This window comes from Chiloscyllium plagiosum, unplaced genomic scaffold (genome assembly GCF_037043375.1).
Source record: "Chiloscyllium plagiosum isolate Xiang-an unplaced genomic scaffold, Cpla_swu_hap1 HiC_scaffold_52, whole genome shotgun sequence".
Taxonomy (NCBI): domain Eukaryota; kingdom Metazoa; phylum Chordata; class Chondrichthyes; order Orectolobiformes; family Hemiscylliidae; genus Chiloscyllium; species Chiloscyllium plagiosum.
Window position 1 is genome coordinate 28,659,564 of NW_028270190.1, and position 23,254 is coordinate 28,682,817.

At 42.3% G+C, this 23,254-nt stretch overlaps 1 protein-coding gene across 1 annotated transcript; it reads left to right on the forward strand.

The window, feature by feature from the left end:
• The first annotated feature begins 5,802 nt into the window (after positions 1-5,802).
• On the forward strand, positions 5,803-7,996 carry LOC148134899 (putative G protein-coupled receptor 139). The gene is made up of 2 exons (XM_087985406.1): positions 5,803-5,914; positions 7,095-7,996. The coding sequence occupies exons 1-2, from the start codon at positions 5,803-5,805 to the stop codon at positions 7,994-7,996; spliced, it is 1,014 nt and encodes a 337-aa protein (XP_087841532.1).
• The last annotated feature ends 15,258 nt before the right edge of the window (positions 7,997-23,254 follow it).

A 23,254-nucleotide genomic window follows, 5' to 3' on the forward strand; every position in this document is an offset into this window, starting at 1 on the left:
GGAAAAGGTGCAGAGGAAATTTACCAGGATGTTGCCTGATTTGGAGGGAAGGTCTTATGAGGGCAGGCAGAGAGACTTGGGTCTGTTCTTATTGGAAACAAAGAGGCGAAGAGGCGATTTGATAGAGATATGCAAGATGGTCAGAGGATTAGATAGGGTAGACAGTGAAAGTCTTTTTCATAGAGCGATGGTGTCAGCTTGTACGAGGGGCATAACTACAAATTGAGGGGTGATAGATTTAAGACAGATGTCAGAGGTAGGTTCTTTTCTCAGAGTGACAAGGGTGTGGAGAGCCCTGCCTGCTGATGTAGTTAATCCAGCCACATGAGGGAGATTTAAACAATCTTTGGATAATCACATGGATGATGATGGGATAGAGTAGGCGGATGGACTGAGATTAGGTCACAGGTCGTCACAACATCGAGGCCGAAGGGCCTGTTCTGCGCTGTGTTATTCTATGTTCTATCTTCTCGATTGAAAGTGATGTGTAAGTTTACCAATGGTGATGTGAGGAAAAGCTTTCTTACACAGAGTGTAGCTAGGGTCTGGAATTTACGCTCTGGCAATGTGGTGGAGGCAAATTCAAGAGGGGATTTTGATGATTATTAGAAATGGACTGCAGTGATAAGGGGGAAACTCCTTGGATTGGCACTGGAGGAGGGAACCATTGCAGGTTCCATTGATCGAATGGCGTTCTATGATTTTTGATGTACTTGGACGAACAAGCGTAATGTCAGACACATACAACTGCAGGTCAATAGTTGGGTAATGAATTGTTCATAACGTGGACTCAATGGACACAGATTTGACACCATGCAGGGATATAGCAGTTTTCCGTCTCACACCTCCCCTCCAACGTTTTATCAAAATAACAACAGCTCCCACTGACATTCACTCCACCAACAAGGCACAGTTGCAGCAGGTTATAACAGCTACAAGAAGACATTGCAGCCTTCTCCGACTTTACCTTCTACAGACACTACTGGAATGACAAGTGGTAGCAGAAAATGAGAGCGTGGGCGTGAGGTGGGGTCACCCATAAACACGCACCATCCCAATTTAGAATGATAGCGGCCGATCATTCAGTGTCGCCGGGACCAAAGCCTCGCTCATGACAGGGTCCCCACTCCACGTGGGACACGCAGTATTTCAAGAAGATGACTCATTTCCATTTCCTCTGCTGCTGTGGTGATTAGAGTCAGGCGATAAATGCTGGGCATCATCTGTGGTACCTATGCATCATGATTGAATTGAAAATAGTGTCGAACGATCTCGTTCCAGGAATCATGTGATATTTCCACTTGAGCATTCTGCTGTGGCAATTTCTTCTCCAATTGTCTCCATTCATGAAACCACTCAGGGCGTGGCACCTGAACCCCTCCAAGTCCCTTGCATTATCCACCGCCTCAACCAAACAATGGGTCAGCTGAGAGCAACGAGGGCTTCCCAAGTTCAGCGATGCAAGCACATTCTGAGTAGTCTCCTCACCCCTGTTCTGACAATGGAGGGGCGATAGTTTACAAAGAAACGTTTTCCTTAGAGTTTAGTTTTTGATTCTCCGATTTCTCGATAAGAAAATCGAAGTTCACAACGTAAATAGGAGGACGGGAAAGGTAGTCGATCCAAGGAGCTGTTCCATCTATTCAATCGGATTTAAGCAGATCGCTCCCATTTTAACCAATCCCTTTGCAACTTCATCATACGCCTCCTGGAAATACTTTGACGGTTTGGCCTCGCCCCCTTTTTGTGGCAGAAAATTCTACAATCTTGTCACACTCTCTGGAGGAACAAATTTCTCCTCCTCTAGGTCTACCACTTTTCCTTAGCCTGTGAACATCATAACCACCCAGTTCTGTACTACTCCGATCTACAGAAACGTACTTCTTGCATTGTCCGTGTCTGTCCTCTTGGGACGTCATAGGTTTGTCTCTAATACCAACTCCCCAACACGACTTTCCTGTCTTTCCCCAGAAACATAGGTTCCCTTCCTCATTTAGAACCTATCAAGCTCAGCCTCGACATCCTTCAGCGGTAAGGATTTAATCAGATTCACTCGACCATGAGCGTTGAAATTCGTTCTCATATCTGCCTTCAATGGGTGAGCGCCTTTCTGTGGGTTTGTGCCCTCTGACCGGGTGCAGTCCATGTGCTCTACGCCCACACACGCAATTGCTTTCAGGAAGACGTTCCAGGCAGAGACGTTGAATGTGTGGCAATGAAATTTCAAGTCACGTGCAGACTTAATGGGTTGCAAAACCTGTTCCATACCGTCTGATTCTGCGATTCGGTGAAACTGGCTGGATAGGGTGATAGAGGCAAAAACTTCCATCTGTTTGAAAAAGGAAGTGCGCTTGCAATGCCAAATCATCAAAGACTACGATACAACTGCTAGAATATGGGATGAGAATAGTTTATTACTTGTTTTTGACTGTTTCGGGCATTTTAGTGCCAATGATTTTATTGCTATAGACCTCTATTTCCTGATGACACATAAACGGCATATAAGTTGGAATTCTATTGCTTGTGAGGGTTTCCTTTCCTTCATCTCTCTTCACTAGGTGGCACTCACGCTCTCATTGCAGGATTCACAGTGCAACCAATACAGAGCATGCAATGTATCTGATTCACTAGTTAAAGGCTACAGGTAAAGCTGCTCGTGCGGGAACATAAATCAGATTTCTGCAGGGATTTAGACAGGGTAGGGGAAAGAATGGCACAGCATCTGCTACTTCCTGATATCCAAAGACCCCTGCCACTACCATGTACACCCACAAGCTGTTCAGCCGACCAGGAGCCCCGATAGGTACCAATGGCAGCTGGTTACACATACTACATTATTTTGTACGCAGTCCAGGTTGCTGTTCCATCTATAAATAGTCTTTCAGTTGGACATATTACAGCCTCGTCGACTCAATTCACCAATTTCAGACCATGAATATTCCCTTCCTTTTGCTTTGCCACGTTCCGACCCCAGATCATTCATGAAATGTGTTGCCTTCCTCAAATGCAACCCATTTTCACTGACATACTATTTCCCGTGAACAAACTTCTAGATTTTGCTCTTTCCTGGTTTACTATGAACATTGGTTTATTTTTGTTTGTCCTTTCATTCATCTCACTCTCTCTCGTTCTCTCTCTCCCTGTCTCTCTGTCTCTGTCTTGTTCAATTCCTGCTACACAGATCAGTTCCGCCTCCCCACACGCTCTCCACAGTAATCCTCAGCTTCTTTCCCCCTCCTAGTAAACATCATAAGTGTCACTTTTCTAAAATGTTTAAACATCTGATAAGGGTCACTGGATCGGAAAGGTTCACTCTGTTTGTCTCTTCACAGATGTTGCCGACCCTGTTCCGTCTCTCTGAGAGGTTCAGACATCGTATTGAATTCAAATCCTCACCTTTCAAAATTAAATTGCAAATGCCTTCAGATTTAATCTCACTTTGCGCTGCTTGTCCCATTTGCATCTCTGCCTCACGAGTTTCCTCGCACTCTGTTCGATTTTGCATCGTCATGCCTCGGAGTGAATCCTTTGACAGTGAAGGGCACGTTTTGTCAGGTTCATATGTCAACTTCATCTGTTTTCGATAACGGCCTCATTCGTTTCTCAAACGTTCTGTCTGGAATGACCTGGAGGAAAATTCCACACTTTTCTCTTTAATTTTCAATGTGTGATTACTCAGTCCCGACCATTAGAACATAGAAGATAGAACATCGAACATTGCAGTGCAGTACAGGCCAATGTGGCCCTAGATGTTGCACAGAACTAGGAAACCAAGCTCAAACCCATTGAACCTAAACTATTCCATTATCATTGATGTCAGAGATGTGCTGGAAATGCACAGCAGGACAGGCAGTATCCGAGGAGCAGAAAAGTCGACGTTTCGGGCAAAAGCCCTTCACCAGGAATGAGCTGGAAAATCGACATTTCGGACAAAAGCCTCAGATGCTGCCTGACCAGCTGTGATTTACAAGCACCACTCCAATCTTGACTCTAATCTCCAGCATCTGCAGTATCCACTTCCACCATTATCATATGTTTATCCAATAACCATTTAAATGCACTTACGATTAGTGAGTGCATTTTACTATTGCAGGCAGGCCGTTCCACGTCCTTACTACTCTCTGAGTAAACAATCTACCTCTGACATCTGTTCTGTATTTAGCATCCCTCATAGTAAAAGTAGGTACCCACGTGATAGCCATCACCATGCGAGGAATAGGGATTTCAATGTCTGCCATATCTAATCATCTTATCATCTTGCATGTCTGTATTAAGTCACCTCTCATCCTTCTCTCGAATGAAAACAGTCTCACGTCGCTCAGCCTTTCCTCATCAGACCTTCCCTCCATACCAGGCAACATCCTGGTAAATCTTCTCTGCAACTATTCCAATGCTTCCACATCCTTCCTATATTGTAGCGGCAAGAATTGTACGTAGTACTCCACATGCAGCTGCACCAGGGTTGGATACGATTACCAGCCATAGCATTGCCATAATAGTAAACTCGTAGATGGTAGAAATTGGAGTCTTGTTAAGTATTAGTCGATGCACAGATTTCAACAGCAAGTGCATGAATGCGAAATTACTTTAAAAGTTGTCTAGGCCACAGCTAGGTATTACGTGCACATCTGGAATCCACATTAAAGGAAGGACGCTATTTCACTGAAGAGGACGCAGAGGAGATTTACTAAGATGTTACTGGACAGATTTAAAAAGATGCTTTCTCAACTGAAGAGATTTAGTCATGAAGAGAGACTGGAAAACCTGACGTTCTATACCTTGGAGCAGAGTAGATTGAGAGAGGAGGCGATTGAGATGTTAAAAAGATATGGACCGAAGAGATGGTTCCCTTGTGTGGAGGTATCACTTTCCACGGGAACATGAATTTAAGGTGATAGCAAGAAGGTTCTAAGGAGATGTGAGGCAAAAACGTTACAACCCCAGAGTCTGGTGGGAATCTGGAAGTCACGACCTCTAAGATTGTTATTGGCAGTAACCATCAAAGCATTTAAGAAATATTGAGAAGTGTACTTACAATGTCAAGGTATGGTCGGCTACGTGAACATTTGCTGGAAAATGGAAGGCAACAAGTTCATTTGCTGTTTTTGGTGATTCTAAAAGTTATGGGCAGTAAGGTCGTTTTCAGTGCTGTAGATCCGAATGACTCTAATTCAATAACTAAGCATGCTGCTGGGCAAAGATCTAATTATTTTTCTAATGCATCCACAACCATTGGTGTCAACTCCTCTGTACCTCGGCCTCCCAGCAGTTGTGTAAAGAGCACTTAGAATTAGCAATAGATTAACTTATTTATCAAACGTGTAGGAATCCTTTATACAATCCTTGGTGTGTAAAAATGATTGGTTTCTCCCATTTCAGTACACCGTCTAATACACAGAATTTTACGCACACACACACACAAACACACACACACACACGCATATATAATGCATTGTGCACCGACAGAGCTGTCTTCCACTCTCAAATTGGTTGAAACCGTGACTTGAGCACACTGTAACACTCAGAAAATACTTTCATCACTGAATTTTGTTTCCATGGAAAACCTTGAACTGAAAGGGCGTTAATTGAAATCATTTGCCCAGTGACAGTAAACGCAGTAAACAACTCCATTAACAGAGCTCAGGTATTCACGATGAATTAACGCCAGCTCAGAAAAAAAACAGAACATTGTCTCGCAGGGATTGTCCTCTCTGCTCTATTTAGGATTTCCCTTCGCTGACATCAACTTGTGCTGACTGAACTCTACAGAATTACTCTTCACCCATCGACAGCAGAGGCATCATGATTTTGGCTGATCTAGTTTCATTCTATGGGGAGGCGATCATCATACAGGATATATTTCAAGAGGTAGAGAGGATCTACTTCCCACTACTTGCTGCTGTTAGTGTCCCACGTAAGTTTTAAACCCTGTCATCGATTCTCTAAAATCTTTCTTTTTCTCCCGAATTGAATGCTGCCTTCTGTCCTCCGACTTAGTCTTTCTTTTCCTGTATATGTGTTATTAGTTCCTCCTCACTCCTTTGTTGTGTATGTTGAATTGTAACCCTATGTCTGACGTACTATGGCAAACGTACTAACTCAACCTTTCACTTATTCATCTAAGTCATTTATAAAAATCACAAAGAACAGAGGTCCCAGAACCAATCCCTGTTGCAGACCACTTGTCACCAAACTCCAAGGCTGAATACTTTCCACCTACTAAGATCCCCTGGCTTCTGTGGGCCAGCCAATCATGTACAAAGACAGGCAGATTTCCCTATATTCTATGCCTGCTAACTTTCTCAAAGAGCCAACCGTGGGGAACGTTATCAAACGTCTTGCTAAAGCCCATGGACATCACATGCACTTTTCAACATACATTTATGTGTTTTATCATATCCACAAAATAATTGAATAAGTTTTCTGAGGCATGACATGCTTCTCACGAAGACATGAAATGAGCACTCCTGATTAAGTGCTCTGGCTGAAACGTCGATTCTCCTGCAGTTTATTCTTATCCCTCTTCACAACCTCTATACACTCTGTATCTGACCTTCTCCGTCATCGGATCTGCAGCTCCAGTTCCCATCACCCCGCCAATCCAGTTGAATACATTCTGAAGAGTGCTGGCAAACGTATGCGCCGGATATTGGTGGCCATCCAATTCAGATGCACCCAAGCCTTCATGTACAGTCCCCACGTTTACAATAGTCCAAGGAAAAGTGATGATGAGCTTCGTTCTTTGAATGTTGCATTACCTCTGGGAACGGGGACCCGCAGTGCCATTTGTAATGGGATTCCTGCATTTTGATGCAGCGACACTGAATGAATGGCCACTTTCATTTCAGTCTCAATTGTATGTGTGTGACTCATTTGGAACGTACGGGGTTCAGAGTTTAATGCGTCTACTCCCTTTTTCATGCATGCAACTGCGATCATCGATTGGAAAGATGCTGCTGGAGGAAATGGCAGTGTGACGTTTCCATGGTACACACTTCTGCGACTGTGTGTCAGTCGTGGAGGGAGTGAATGCTGAATGTTTTGTTACCTGTCGTAGATATCATGTTATATAACAACCGTGTTTACTTTCTCAGTTAACGTAATAACGATTGCGATACTTTCCCGGGGAAAGTGTGGACTCGCTGGATGTGTCACTTGCTACCTCGTGACTGTGGCAAAGGCAGATCTGCTGGTGGTGCTCCTCGACTTGATATTGAGGCATATTCCCATTCTTTTTCCAGAACACTTTATTTTTCTGGAGTATCTGGATGTGTGTAACATTCACGCTGTGCTGCTTTATGCAGTCACAGACTGCTCTGTCTGGTTCACTGTCGCATTCACCTTCGATCGGTTTGTGGCCATTTGCTACCAAAAGCTGAAACCTAAATATTGTAGTGAGAAAACAGCAGCTGTGGTTCTGGGAACAGTGACTGTCTTGAGCTGTTTAAAGAACATAATCTGGTATTTTATGTACAACAATAGGTATCGTTTCCTGAATTATCCTGTGTTTTGTGGTCTGAATCTATATGATACTCATTTGACATTATGGGCTGCAATTGAAGTTGTTAACTACATTATCACGCCATGCCTTCCATTTGCACTGATCCTGCAGCTCAACGTTTTCACTGTCAGACACATTTTAGTGAGCAGCAATGCCCGCAAAAGACTCCGGGCTCACAGCAATAAGGAGAGTCCCAGAGACACTGAGATGGAGAGTCGAAGGAAATCTATTATTTTACTGTTTGCTATTTCTGGCAATTTCATCTTGTTGTGGGCAGTGTTTACAGTGATATCTATACTTCAGCGATTTTATGATCTGGGTGTCCATACCTATGTACCTGCATATTTTATAGATTTAGGCTTCATCCTCCAACTTCTGAGTTGCTGCACAAACACTGGCATCTACGCCTTAACACAAGCTAGGTTTCGAGGACAATTCAAAAATGTAGTAACATATCCCTTCAGTCTTGCAGCTAACTTAATTAAACTTTGCTAGGACTGATAGATTCCAGATTAGAACTCAACAGTGGATCCAATAATGACCAACAAGCAATTCCCATGGGTCCTATGATGGGCATCTACTAACACCCAGTGTGGTCACTCACTGATAATCTGGCGCAGTAAGTACAATGGTGCGGGTGCCGTTGGGTTAGAAGGAGGTTGGGAACTCTGTCATACATTGACGAATCATATGTAGTCATGAGTCAGAAGTCATCAGGGCTGTGTCTACCCAGCCGCGGAAGATTACTGAATATTGTGCTGGTCAATGGAGGGATTATAGACTGGAGTTAGGATCGGTCAACACTTGTAAATTTAGGCAATGTACCGGAAAGGAACTCACTTTAATTACTGCTTGTTTAGGTCGGAGTGAGTAAAATGTTCTGACTGTGACACTAGTTCTTCAGTCTGATGTTGATTTCTTCTAAAATGTGAAGATAGGCGTTGCTTCTCCATCATTTATCGCCACTATATATTGGGAACAACGTTTGAGGGAATCCAAAGGGGGCTTGCTTGCTGCAGGATATGCTCTCATTTGAAGCCAGAGTGCAATCTGTCCAACCCGCTGCCTGTCTGTCTGTCTACCGACTCTTTTATTAATCCATCTTTCTATCTACCGATCTCTCTGTCCGTCCACATATCTATCTCTCTATGTATGTATTCATCTATCTATCCCTCAATCTATTTCCATTTCTCGAAATGTGTGATCCACTAGAATTAGGGATGGTATTTCAGAGGAATCAGTAACGAATCCCAAACATATCCGTTTTAACTGTCAAAAAGAATGAAGCCGCAAAGTGTCGACCAGGCGATGAGATGGGAATATTATTGCTCTGGGCTTGAGTATCAGTCATGCATAGTACTGATAAATAGTTTGAAGGCTTATTTCCATGCTAATGTTCATATGTTTCAAACCAACGTCTCTAGCTTCTTTCTTTTTTCCATGTAATGAACTTATATTCTGCTTTTAAATGACATCAGCGGCTTTGTTTAAACTTGTTTTAGTGACTAACCACCACATGGAATCACTGGAAATATTCAAGGTGCGATCTATTAAGTCGGCTAACGTTCTGGGATCTCAACTTAGTTATATTGAATGGCTGGGCATTTCTGAATTTACATAATGCACAGATTTGAAATATTTGAATGCTCAAATTTCATACTGCTCTGGGAGATTACAAGCAAATTCACAATAGTGTTGAATGACCAGGTTGAACCTGGGAATAATAACGGATTGGTGCTTTGTAACAGACAAGAATTAAAAGCACGGAATCCAAGTATTAGTGTTTATACAATCATCGAATGTCACTGTCTCTGTATCTAATCCCTTGCTGTTCCTGTCCTGACAGTGATAAGGACATTATAATTGCATTTTTACACCGTATGGAAACATTTGGGGGCAGTGAGTTGGAGTGCTCGCCAACAACAGTGTATATTATCCCCTGCTGTCCCGAACCTGGAAGTGATTAATTGGGACATTGTTGGGAAAGATTTAATCTGTAACCACATACTGTGCCTGTCCTGGGAGTGTTTTCTGGTGGACGGTATGGAGAGAGTTTTACTCTGTATCTAATCCTGTACTGCCTCTATCCTGTTAATCTTTGTGGGGAGTAGAGAGGGTTTTGTTCTTTGTCTAACACTGCTGTAGTTGCCCTCGGAGAGTTTGTTGGAGATGGTGTAGACGGAACCTACAATCAAGAGCATAGTTTAAGTAAGTTGCAGTGTACTTAAAGGGGAGGTGACAGGAGGTCTTGCATCCAGTGATTGGGAGGAGGAACCCCAAGTCAAATACAAATATAAACAATTGACTGAGAGATAGGAAACAGGCAGTCATGGTCAGTTTTTTTTTCAGGGAAAGGAGAAAACTTGCAGTGGAGCTCACCAGGATTTTAGACCATAAGAACATAAGACGAAGGAGCAGAACTTTGGCCAGCTAGTCGGCTCCACCATTCAATCATGACTGATAAGATTCTCAATCACATTCCCCAGCTTTCTCGCTGTAACCCTTGTTCCTCTTGGTCCACAAGAGCCTATCTATCCCAGTCTGAAATGTACCTAATGACCTGGCCTCCATAGCCTCTGTGGCAATGAATTGCATCGATTCATCACTCTTTCTGATTAAAGATATTTTCCCTTTTCTCTGTTCTAAAAGATCTTCCCTTAGTGTGAGGCTGTGCCCTTGAGTCCTAGTCTCTCCGACCAATGGAATCATCGTCCCAACGTCTACTCTGTCCAGGCCATTCGGTATTCTAAACAGGTTAGTACTGGGACCCATGCTTTTTCCTTAGTGCTACATATTAATCACGTAGATCTCGCTCTTCAGGAGACAAATTCAATTTTGAAAGAATTGTAAATTGTGAGGTGGAGAATTTCTAATTGCAAAGATGCTTTCATAATTCGTAGAACTAGATAGAGAGGTAACAGATGGTGTTCAAAGCGCACATGTGAGACAGCAACAGAATGACAGCAAGTGATTACGAGGGACAGCGGTGGACAGAGAGAGGTAGAGAGAGGGGGAGAGAGAGAGAGCACTGAAGAGATTTCCAGAAGCTGGGAGAGGGACGAGGACCTATAGGGAATGAACAGAGATGAAGATGGTTGAGGACTGTCCTCTCCAAGAGAAAAAGGACGAGACAGAGAAATAGGGGATTGGACAGAGGAGGAAAGGAGAGCCAACTTGAACTGTCACGGGAAGAATGAAAGTAAAGAGAAGCAGAATTAAAGGGTGTCCAAATGAATTAATGGGTGATGTGAAGGAAAGCTTTTGCACACAGTCAGTTATCAGCGTATGCAGTGTAGTTTCTGGAATTGTGGTGGAGGCATGTACAATGGAGGAAAATGGAATATTTATTTGTGTGGAAATGTTTGCTCAGAAATGGGAATATTAAGAGATTGACTCGAGGGAGATAATCCTGGTTCAGGTTCGATGAGTCTAATAATTTCGTTTTGCGACCTAACACTGCTCTGGTTTCGTGATTTAAGAGTAAGAGATTTGGGAGAACTACGTGTAAAACCATAGCATACAAGCCTACGAGCGAACAACTGAGAAATGAGATTCGACAAGACGGTATCAGGGACACAATGGGCTGAAGGCCCAATTACAGTGATGTAGAATCTCAACAACTATTTTAATTGGAGACAAGGACCATTCAACACCTCACCTCAAAAAAAGTCTTGTTTCAAATAAGAGCTCAACTCCAATGGTGAGGTGATAATGACTTCTCTTGACATCAAGGCAGCTTTTGAACGAGTGTGATATCAAGGAGCTCTAACAATGCTGAAGTCTATGCGTGCCTGAGGTAAACTCTCCTTTGATTGGAAACCTATCTGGCACAAAGGAAGAGTTTTGTGTTTGATGGAGGCAGTCTTCTCAGGTCAAGAACATTCCTGTAGGTGCTCCGACGTAGTGTCCAAGGCCCAATCATCTTCAACTGCAATATCAATGGTCTTACCTCAATCAGAAGCTCAAATATCAGGATGTTCGCCAATGATTATGCAATGTTCCGCACCACTTGACTCGATAAGGGCAACTCCTAGCATTCAACACTCTCTCCTCCACCACGGAGGCACACGAAGTTCAATGTTTACCATCTTGCAGAACTACTGTAGTCTTGTCGAACATCACATTTAAAACCGATCACCTCAATCGTCTGGGAGCACGAGAGGCAGCAAAGGCAAATGTTGTAACACCACTTACAAATTCTGTTTCAATTCGCACAGACACTCATCGAACGGATTGGGAGAAATACCAACCCTTCCCTCAGTGTTGTGGGAACCAAAATCTGGAAACCCTCCTCGTTAGCAGCACTGTTGGTGGTGGAGATCATTACGTCTCACAGGACTTCCAGGGTTCACGATGTCAACTTTCGCCTACACTGTCCAGGAATGCATTAAAGGCTAAATGATTAATGCTGGGTATTACACGTATGTGTATAAATAGTAATGGTCAACTGGCTCAATCTGAGAAGGAAGAGAGAGTTACCTTGGGAACTGCAATTAAATAATCTTCAATTTTCTACATCCTCAGAACCTCCCAGAGAGTGGAACCCAAAACCCTGTCATGTCCTCTGCAATTGCTAAAGTGGCCAGCCGAGAGCAAAGAGGTCTTCCACAGCTTAGTGGTGGGGGACATGGCACCACATCGTGAAAAGTCTCTATATTCCTATTCCGAGGGCAGAAGTATGCTGCTGTACAAATACGGGGTATTAGGCTTTCCTTTGTAGTTTAGTTCCCCAAATAATGGCACCAGGGTGGTTTCTTTGGAACTGGATTCAACAGATACTGTAAATCTTTCAAAGTTCACATTAATATAGGGGCCCATTGGTCATTTGGCCCTTTGAGTTTGCTCCGTCCATTCAAGAAAATGACAACTGAACATCCAACTTGGTCCCCTGCTCCCTAGTTTGCATAACAGTGCCCGAAAAATCCATTACATAATTTAGAAATAACGCAGGATTCCCCAATTGTCCGGTCAGCTGGACCAAATTCTGGAGAAGGAAGGGGGAAATATCAAGACGCAAAAACATGGAGGGGAGGTGCAGGAGGAGGCCGTTTGGCCCTTTAAACCTACAACGCTATTCATCACGATCATGGCTGATCATCCAACTCAATAGCCTATTCCTTCTTTCTCCACAAAACCTTTGATCCCATTCACTCCAAGAGTAATGTCGAGACGCCTTTTGAATGCATCCGATGTTTCAGCATCAACTGCTCCCTGTGGTAATGAATTCCAAAGGCTGAACACTTTTTGGATGAAGAAACGTCTTCTCATCCGTAATATGTGATCGACCTTGAATTCCCAGACAGTTACCCCTAGATCTGGACACTCCCACAATTTATCCCATTTCATCCTGTTAGAATTTTGTTAGTCTGTATGAGTTCCCCCCATTAGCCCGAACCCCAGTGAAAATAATTCTAATACAGTGAATCCTTTCTCACATTTCAATACCATCGGCCTCAGAACCAACCTGCATTTGCCTCGGATCACGATATATTACAAATAAGTAGCTTCACACAACAGTTGAGCAGTCCTGAACCATCAATATTCAGCACTAACAATTACAACAATAACTGTCATCCACACGCACAGGCAGCCAAGGTAAAGTATATGGATGTAACTGGCGGAGGGAAGAAAATGTGTAAGTAGTATATTGGTCCTGTCCACAGGACTTACTGAGATGATCCTTGGGTTAATCACAATACATTTTCGCAACCGTCTGTCCTCGTTACTTTGACGTGTTTTCAGAAGGCACGGGTTAGATCGTGCACATCGGAGAAGGTATTTTTTATAACTAAATTCCATAGGCAATAGCAACTGCCTCGGTTGCGTTTGGAAGTTGTATTTTAATGCAGAGTCGTTCAGAGTTTCTGGTGATCCGATACTTACCACGCCCCCCCCCCCCCAATCGCCTCCACACGCTTGCCAGCTGCCACAAAGCACTATATTTGACAGCAGGACATTTTTTTTCTGAAATACTGATCTGATATTATTAAGTTTGCAAATGGTTTAAAAATGGAAGAGTGATAAACATTAGTCAAGGCCCAGAGTTGAAGAGCAAGGATGTAATGGTGGAACTGTATTAACCGTTGGTAAAGCCATAGTTGTAGTATTGTGTACATGTCTGAAATTTGCTTTACAGGCATGACATAATTGCACTGGAAATGGTGCAGAGCAGGCTGGAAAAATTTAATCCTGTAGACAGAGTGGACAGACTGATGCTGTTTATCTGACAGCAGGGGAGATTGTGAGGGGATATGATTGAGATGTAAAAAAACGTTATGTGGGTCATAGACAGAATAGTTTGTTCTCCGTGATGGAAGGATCAGTGACGATAGCACAAGTGATTAAAGGTAAGGATCAGAATGTGTCAGAATATGTGAGCCAACACTATTCCAACCCGGCAGTGTTGGAAATCTGGAAGTCACTGCTTCTAAGATTGTTCAAGGCAGAAACTCTGAATATATTGAAGAAGTACTTAGATGTGCACTTAGAATCCCAATGCAAATAACCCTACAGGCCATCTACTGGAAACTAGGATCCAAATCGTTTGCTGACTGGTTTTGATCATCACAGACGTTATGGACTGAAGGGCCTTTTGCTGATCTGCAGAGCCCTATGACTCTAGTTTCATGGCCAAGCATGCTGCTAGACTAAGTTCCAGCTCTTCCTTAATCATTCCGCAAAACTTGGCTTCAGCTCCTCCATAAATAAGATTGCTATATTGCTTGAAGCTACAGCTGTGGAAACAGCAATTACAATGAGTGTGAGCTAATTTATTTATCAAGTGTGGGGGAATAATTTAACAAGTCTTAGGCTTTTAAAGCTATTCATTTTCCTCATTTCAGTACAACATGTACAACACAAAACTTTCTGTTATTTTAACATTGTTTGATATACCTTCACATCTGCCCTGAAGCTCAGGTAATGGCTCGTGTACTCTGAGTGTGGTGCTGGCAGTGCACAGCATGTCAGGCAGCATCCGAGGAGCGGGGAAATCGACGTTTCGGGCAAACAGCCCTTCATCAGGAATGAGTACAAACCTCCAAATGATGGGGAGGAAGTAGTAGAGATCATTTCTTGCCAGCTTTTGGAAATCTGCAGGAGTGCTACTCATCTACTTGGTGTTTGGTAGGATTGTTGAGCTTGGTGATTTCACAATGAGTTATCAGAATTTGGAATGCACTGCCTGGGAAAGTGGTGGAGGTAAATTGCACCAGGGAGCATCAGGTGAACTTGAATGACAGTAGATGTTACAAAATATATAGGGTTATATGGCAGTCAGAAATGCACTGTCCGGCAGGGTAGTTGAGAGTGCAAATCACAAAACCTTTTAAAAAGTATTTCAGATGAAGACTTGAAATGTCACAAAGTTCACAATTATCGACCTCGTGCATGAAAGTGGGGCAAGTGTCGATTTACACATTTTGTTTTGAGAATGAAGTTTTGTGTAGTCCAAGGGCTACATTTGTAGTCAGTATTTCTTGACAGTTTAGTAGATTTGGGCCGAAGGACCTCGTCTGACCTACTTAATTCTGTAATACCATGACAGTGATTGTGAGGGTGATTGAGACAGAAACCCTTTAAACATTTAAGAAGCATTTAGATGTGACTTGAGATACCAAGGTAAACAATATCCACTTGGAAAAATGGTAAGTTAATACCAGAGGGTAGAGATGTCTTTGTTAAGAGCAGGTCGTGTCTGACAACTTAATTGAGTTTTCAGCTGAAGTAATGGCGGCAATGGACAGGAATAAAATTGGTGTAATATGGGATGAGAATACTTCAGTATTTGCTCTCGACTAGTGCAACCTCATTGTTTCAAGAGGCTTTTTCTATGCCATTACCTTATATGGCTATATGGAGAATAGACAGAAAAATAATTCAGTATATTGGATGGTGTGGTATAAAGGGGAATTCGTTTCAATGGCCGCAGTCCACATGCCTTACCAAGATGATTCTTTTGCTTATCAGTGCGTCTTTCTCTTTAATGTCACCTCTTCAGGATAATCTAACTTCCTTGCAGGAGGCACAGGCTGGCCGGCATACAACGTGCAATGTCTCCGATTCCGCAGGTTACTGGAGGACTGAAGAGTTCTGCCAACATCGTGCACACCCACAAGATGTCAACCAACCAGGAAATAATCAGAGAACCGCTCTAATAAACCTATTTCTGTCAAAGCTAATTTTCTTAATCGTCCATAGTGCTGGTACAGCTGAAAACAACCATCCACTTGGAGACCCTGAAGACTTCAGGATTCAAAACCGAGTTCAATAATATCAAAGTGCTAATGGTCCATTCCTTGGTAGAACAACACTACGCACCCTGTCATGAAATGGGTTACATTCATTGGTACCAACTCATTGTTACCAACTCAGAGAGTTTATTGTAACCAGTACAGCTTGTCTTCTTGCCTGGCTAACCATCAAAATTGCCTTGGCCGACCTGTCGTTTGATTTTGCTCTCTCTCTCTCTCTCTCTCTCTCTCTCTCGGCTCCCTCACTACTTATCTGATCGCTCCTTTTCCCACCCACCAGACCGGCATCCAACGACGCATCAGCAGCAGAAATTCCTCATTTTCCAAGCTGCTTCTAGTTCTGAAGAAGCATCACTGCACTCAAAAAGTTAACTCTGTTGTCTCTCTATAGGTGTTGACATACCTAAAGTGTTTCTTCAGCATTTTGCTCTAACTCCCCATGCCAAAGGCAATGTCTTTGGCTGAGACCCCTTTAAACTTTGAACAACATTTGAATCCTTCTCTCAGATTTAATATTAACAACTTATCCAACGTTCTATAGTCCATAGTCTGGTACATCTGCAAAGCCTTCCTCTTGGAGACTCACGTCTTCAGGATTCAAAATCAAGTTCAATAATCTCCAACGCCATGGATTTCAATATAGGTATGAAATTCAATGCAGATAAATGACTCACTTTGGGAATTCACTTTGGGAAAAATAACAGGAAGGCAGAATACTGGGTCAATGGAAATATTCGTGGTAGTGTGGATGTGCAGAAGGATCTTGGTGTCCAAATACATAGATCTCTGAAAATTGCCACCCAGGCTGATAGCGCTGTTAAGAGGCAGACGGTGTGTTAGATTGTTAGAGGGATTGAGTTCCAGAGCCATGATGTAATGCTGCAACTGTACAAAATGCTATTGCGGCCTCACTTGGAACATTGTGGACAGTTCTGGTCGCCCATTCCAGAAAGGACGTGGAGGCATTGAAAAAGGTGCAGAGGAGATTTGCCAGGATGTTGCTTGGGCTGGAGGGAAGGTTTTATGAGGGAAGGCTGAGGAACCTGGTTCTGTTCTCTTTGGAGAGAAGAGGGCTATGAGTGGATTTAAAAGAGACATACAAGATGCTCAGAGGATGAGATAGGATGGACAGTGACAGTCTTTTTCTTAGGATGATGGTGTCAGCTTGTTCGAGGGGCCATAGCTGCAAATTGAAGGGGGATATATTTAAGACAGACGCAGAGGCAGGTATTGACTCAGAATGTGATAAGGGCATGGAATTCCCGGCCTGCCAATGCAGCTAACTCAGTGACATTAGGTGCATTTAAACAGTCCTTGCATAAGCATGTGGATGATGATGGGATAGTGCAGGGGGATTGGCTTAGATTTGCTCACAGGTTGACGCAATATCGAGGGCCAAAATCCCTGTTCTACACTGCATTTTTCTATGTTCCATATTCTATTCCCTTCCATTTGTGGAATTGAGTTGCGAACACCGAACAGCTTTTGTTTGTAAATGCATTTTCTAATCTCTCCGCAGAATTGTCTGGTGCGAATTCTCAGACCATGCTCCCTAGTTCGAGAATCACCAACATGTGGAGATGTTCTGTCTCTAAATTCCCAGTCTTTTCCGTATTATATCTTGAAATGTTACAGCACATCTATCACAACATAACGTTTCAAATTCGCAGGGAAAGGATAAAATTTCGATATGCTTTCCTGAAATAGCTTAATCCATGAAGTTTAAGAAACATCGTCATAAGTCTATGCTATACTCCTTCTAAGATGTCTGAACGTCACAACATTGAGGAAGTATTCCGATGTGCACTTACAATGCCAAGACTGTGGGCCAATGGATGAGCACACGGGATTTGAATAGTTAGATGGCTAGTTTTGACTGATACGTGTATATTGTACTCCCTGCAAGTTCGATATGTCCTTCCCAAGATGTGCTAACCACATCTAATCACAGTACTCCAAGCGGCAACTACCCAGGGTTTTTTTATGCAGCAGAGAAGGAGACATTTGTGCTGACGAGACGAATAGGGACAACTAGGTACGACCTCGTTGGGATTATTGAAAAATGGTGACAGGATGATCAGGACTGGCAGTTAAATATCCAAGGATATTCAACATTCTGAAAGGATAGACAAGAAGAAACAAGGGGGAGTTGCTTTATTGATGAAGGATATGATCAAGGTTGTATTGAGATTTGGTATTGACATGAGGGACAAAAATGGTTGATCTGTCTGTATGGAAATAAAAAAGCAAGGTACTCCTACACCTTGATAGGAATAATTTACAGAATCCTGAAGAGTACGTATGAAGTAAGGCATGACATAAAACAGGGAAAAAAAGGAGGGCTTGTGAGAAAGGCGCAATGGCCGTTATGAGCTACTTAAACATAGGTATTGATAGGATTAATTAACGTGATTAGGGGAGCCTCGAAGGCCTGTTCAGAGTGTAAGGTGCTATTTCTTAAAGCAACATGTCTCGGAGCCAACTAGAGAATTGGCACTTTTTTGATTTGATATTATGAAACGATGAAACATTGGTAAGTGAACTTGTCGTTTACAATCCACTTGGAGGGAGTGACCCGTCATACTCGAGTGAAGACAGAGTCCTATATGCGAGTTTTAGTGTTGGGAAAAAGCAGTTATGCAGGGCTAAGGCAGGAGTTGGTCGGAGTAGCTTGGGGAAAAAATGAAGCTCTGGAAGAGCTGAAGAACAGTGTCAAATGCTGAGGGAGGTGCTAAATGTATCTCAATTGAAGTATATGAATTGTAAAATAGTTCAAAATCATCCAGGAAGTCAATGAGAGCATAAACACTGAACATTTCATGCTGTGAAGGTTAGTGAAGCTCTGGAGCAGTGGGAGTATTCTAAACGTCAGCAAAGATTCACTCAGAGCAGAATCAATCGAGCTAAGAGAAGCTAAGTTAGCAGAAAACATAAGCACGGATACCAAAAGCCTCTATAAGCGTATAAACAGGAAGTGATAGTGGAAGCAAATGTTGAACCGTCAGATATCATTAATAATGTTCAACTCAGAAATGAGTTTCCTCGCTTGAAGAAGGATGTGGTGGTATTGGATGCCGTTCAGAGGAGGTTCATCCGGTTATTTCCCAGGGATGGAAGGGCTGTGAAACGATGAGGGTTTAAATAGCTCGGGCGTGTACTCCATCCAGTTCAAATATATTGAGCCGATTTGATTGGGGTATTTAAAATACTAAAGGGCATTTATAAGCTGGATATGTTGATCAGATTTCCCCCCTTGTGATAGAGTCTCGAAAATGAGGTGATAGAGATAGATTTAGAGGAGGCACCTTCAACACAGAGATGTGGAGAAACTACTTTTTCAGGGGTTTGTGAATATGGAACTTGCTGCCCCAGAGTTAAGTGGAGACAGAATCAATCAACTGATTCAAGAAAGAAATAGATGTGTTTCTGATTAAATGTGTCATAAAGGGCTATAGGCATTTGGTAGGATAGTGGAGGTGAAGTCAGGATAAGATCAGCCTTGAAAATATTAAAAGGCAGAGCGAGCAGAGGAATGGCAGAGGAATGAATTCCCTACTCCCGCTTCTAACTACAATGTTCCTTTGTTCGTATTGCAGTTAATCCAACTGCCAATCATTCACTGTATGTACCCAGCTTCGTTTCCAATTTATGAGCTGGACATGAAACTAAAGCATTTAGTTTCAGAGAATAACTCATAACCAGCAGGGGGTTACTCTCCTGCTAAACAGTTACAAATGCATCAGCTTTGAATACTTTTCCAGGTGGTGATATTTGACTTTCATCAAGGGTGTAAACCTGTCTCAGAGGTCGGAGAGCTTCTGGTGTTGCATTGGCTTCGAATATTCACCTGTCATTATTAGTGTACTTCACCTGTCTTGCATTGATATAGGTTTGCCCTGGTTCTCTCATTTCCCTCTATGCCTTGAGGCATTCACTGACAAGTAATTATATTTTGCACTGTTTTCAGCACCGAAAATCTCTTCTGAGAGTGAAGGATATAATTTATGTGCTTCACCTGTTAACCTACTTTGCACCAGGTTATATTTGCATTCATTGGGTTTCAACTGACGTAGACATACCATTTTTTTCTCAAATTGCAATGATTTCCCACAAGGCCCTCACTATTCTGGGAATCAACACACAAATTAAATATTTTGTCAATTTGTGCGAAAGTCCATTCAACTAATAAGCCCAGAACTGAAGGATTGGGGGTAGAGATTTGAAGACTCTGCTGACAGGACACATGGCCCGAACAGCCACGATAGTCCACATTCCTCAGTAAAGTACTGTAGCGTTACCCCTCATAGGGAGAAACTTTGAAAATGAAAGTCCCGTTATTCCAGAAAATTGTCATTGAATTGCACATTGAGTGCACAAATTGTCTCAATTCACTGATCAATTGGACTTCGTTCGACACAGAGAGCAGACCAGATGCCTGAAACCACAAAGAATTATTTAAAGACCTGTAGCTGCACCTAAGTCTTCATGAACCGTCAAAATATAAGCATTAAAATGAAAACACGAACTCCTGGATAAAGACCAGCGTATGTATGCGAGGCAGGAATTGCTCATGTCCGTCAGTGACTGCGTGTGGGAGAAAGTGAGCGGGTTTTTCTGCATGTCTGATAGTGCACGCATGTGACGATATTTGTGTGTGAGAGTGAGACAGAACGAGAGAGACTGCGTATGTGACTTTGAGTTAGTGTAATTGATACAATGAGAATGTTTGAAAAAGTTTGTGTGAGAGTATGTGTGAAAACATGTGTGCATGTGCATACGTGTGTGTGTGAGACAGTGGTTCTGAGAAAGAGAGCTTGCATTCTTGTGTGTCTGAAATGAGATTATCTTCTTCAAATGCAAAATAAATAACTACTCAATATTACGTATAAAGTCTTGGCTGTCAATTAAACAAGTATTGCCAACTTTCTCTGAGGATTTCGTATAGTCCTTCTATTTTGCTAATTAGAACCTGGACCAGTACAAACATGGATTAGCACATGAATCAATCCAACTTGTCTTCTGCAGTTACTGTACAGATAAATATAAGGCTAACTGGTCCAGCATAAGTTTATAGTTCACCATGTATACCAAAGCATGATGATGAACCAGCAACCCAACTGCAAGCAAAGATAGACCAAATCAGAACACAGGAAACAATTCAAGAGAATAACGGAAGTTTTAGATATTGGCGTGGTGGGGAAATTGCAGAGAGTAGTGTTTCAACGTGAGACAGCCCTTATGCTACCAGATTGTCAACGTCGTTGATTTGAATGGTGCTGCATAAGAAGTCTGTGATCAGAACAGGTGGGTGACCTCGTTAAGAAGGCATATAGTATGTTAAGAGCGCGAAAGTGATGTTGCAGCTCTATTCAACGGTAGCTATGTCACAGATGATGTAATGTATGCAGGAGTGAAATCCACGTTATTATGAAGTGGAGGTTGTCCCCCTAACTGCGAACTAAAAGTTTAGTAATGTTTGGAACAACTTTCCTGTAGAATCCGCTCAATTGTAAAACTCGTAGTACTTCCTTCTTTGAGGATGGTTTTGGGAATTCCTCGATGGCCTTCACCTTCATGTTCCTCAGTGTTATCACCCACTTCCGTTGCTGTGCCCGAAGAATGCCATTTCCACCTTCACAATTCCTCGTTTTGCAAGTTTATGATCAACGTCCCCTGCCATAGTCTTTCAAAGAACTCGCCTAAATTTTCTATGTGATATTCCACGAATGGCTAAATATCACTAAGTCAGCACAATTGGTCAACTCTACAACAGGTCTGATCACAAGACTTTGAAAAGTAGCTGTTGCAGTTTTAATTTCAAGGGCATTACTTTAAATTAACATAGCCCGTTTGGGATCACAAAAGCAGAAACATCTTTTGTTCTCTCTGACTTTGACCCTAATCACAAAAGAAGTCTAACTTTGTGATGTCATATCCAGATTTCTCCACACAAATCTTCAGTTTGGGAATTGATTGTGAGTCAGAATTGGTCATAGCGTTGATCTACAGATAGTCATTCCAGAATAGTTCAGCAACTTCAAATTTCGTAAACAGGTTTGGCAAACTACATTTGCTTTAATTCATCTCAATGAACTTCCACTTCCTTCTGAAGCTACGTTTATTTCAAAAGATTGAACCAGTACGGATGTTGTTTTATCCCTTTGTCAGCCTCATCGACTATGGCCATAGTCCTCCCTCTTTCATTTATGCATAGGTGCCCATAGCACGGTAACAAAAATCATTCAATATAGTTCTCCTGGTACAGATAGAGCTCTACCCTATCCAATTCCCTCAGGACTTCTTCATCCTTCAACCTTTTTCTGTGACACATCAAAATCCAAATCATCACGACTTGATTACTCACATTGAGTGCAGGAAACAATACCTGCTTCCTTGATTCCTTTTCCCTACCATATACAATTCCACCATGCTCAAACAATATCCATTAAAGTCTTTTTTCCTATTTAGTATCTTTACCAGATAATTCATCGGAGTTAAATTCTTCTCAATCTGATAGGGATAATTAAATCTTGCTCTGAAAGAATCTCCTACCTCTGCTAACAGCACAAATTAATTATCTTCATCGTCAAACATACGGATTTTAGATTTGTTCTCTGCTTCGTGCTTCATTCGGTGCTGTGCCACCGTCCAATGCTGTCTAGCTAATTCATCTACCCTTTTGAATCTTTCTCTCACCTAAGAAATTTAATCCAACCTCAAGCTATCTGACTTCGGACCTGCCAACTTTTCCATAATTAATTTTAAATGCCCTCTTGCTTCTGTCTGAATGCCAATTCGAGTGGTGTAAACGGAGTCCCTTCATGTGAAGCATCCCGAATAGTAAATAATATAAATAGGATCATTTGGGTAATCCTGGCAATAAGTGCTCAAGTGAGCTTTGGCTCCTGCTGCCATCTTTATAATACTCCCTGAGATTCAGGATGGTGCACACTTGACGTAAAGTGACTGATGCCTGAACTGTCCATAACCTCCTTGAATAATTCGGCAGTAAAATTGAACCTTTAGTCTGACTGAATCTTCCTATGTAAAGCAAGCAGCTCCGCCACAACCTTTATGCCCTGACATTCCATCGTGGAATTGTCTCTGGAATCCTGGTAAACACACCCATTACAATTAGAAAAAAAATTGGTTCCCACTTTTGTTTTTAGTTCGGGGACGTACACAATATATTATAACCCGTCTAAAGGTTATTGAAATGTGGGAATTGACATCAAAGTCTATGATTTTATTTCTACTTATGGCTTTCTTGGGACATAATGAAGGTACAGAAAAATTCAACGGCGCCTTTGCACAATCCAAAACAATAAAATGCTTCTATTTCTTGGCCTGAATCTTCCTTAATCCTAGATGACTAACGACATTTAATTCGCAATATTTCCTCTCTTCATTCTCTCGGCAACACAATCTGGACATACTCAGTGGGTACTGTCAGGTACCTTCATCTTAAAGAGAAAAGGCAATTTGGCATTTGTGGCACATA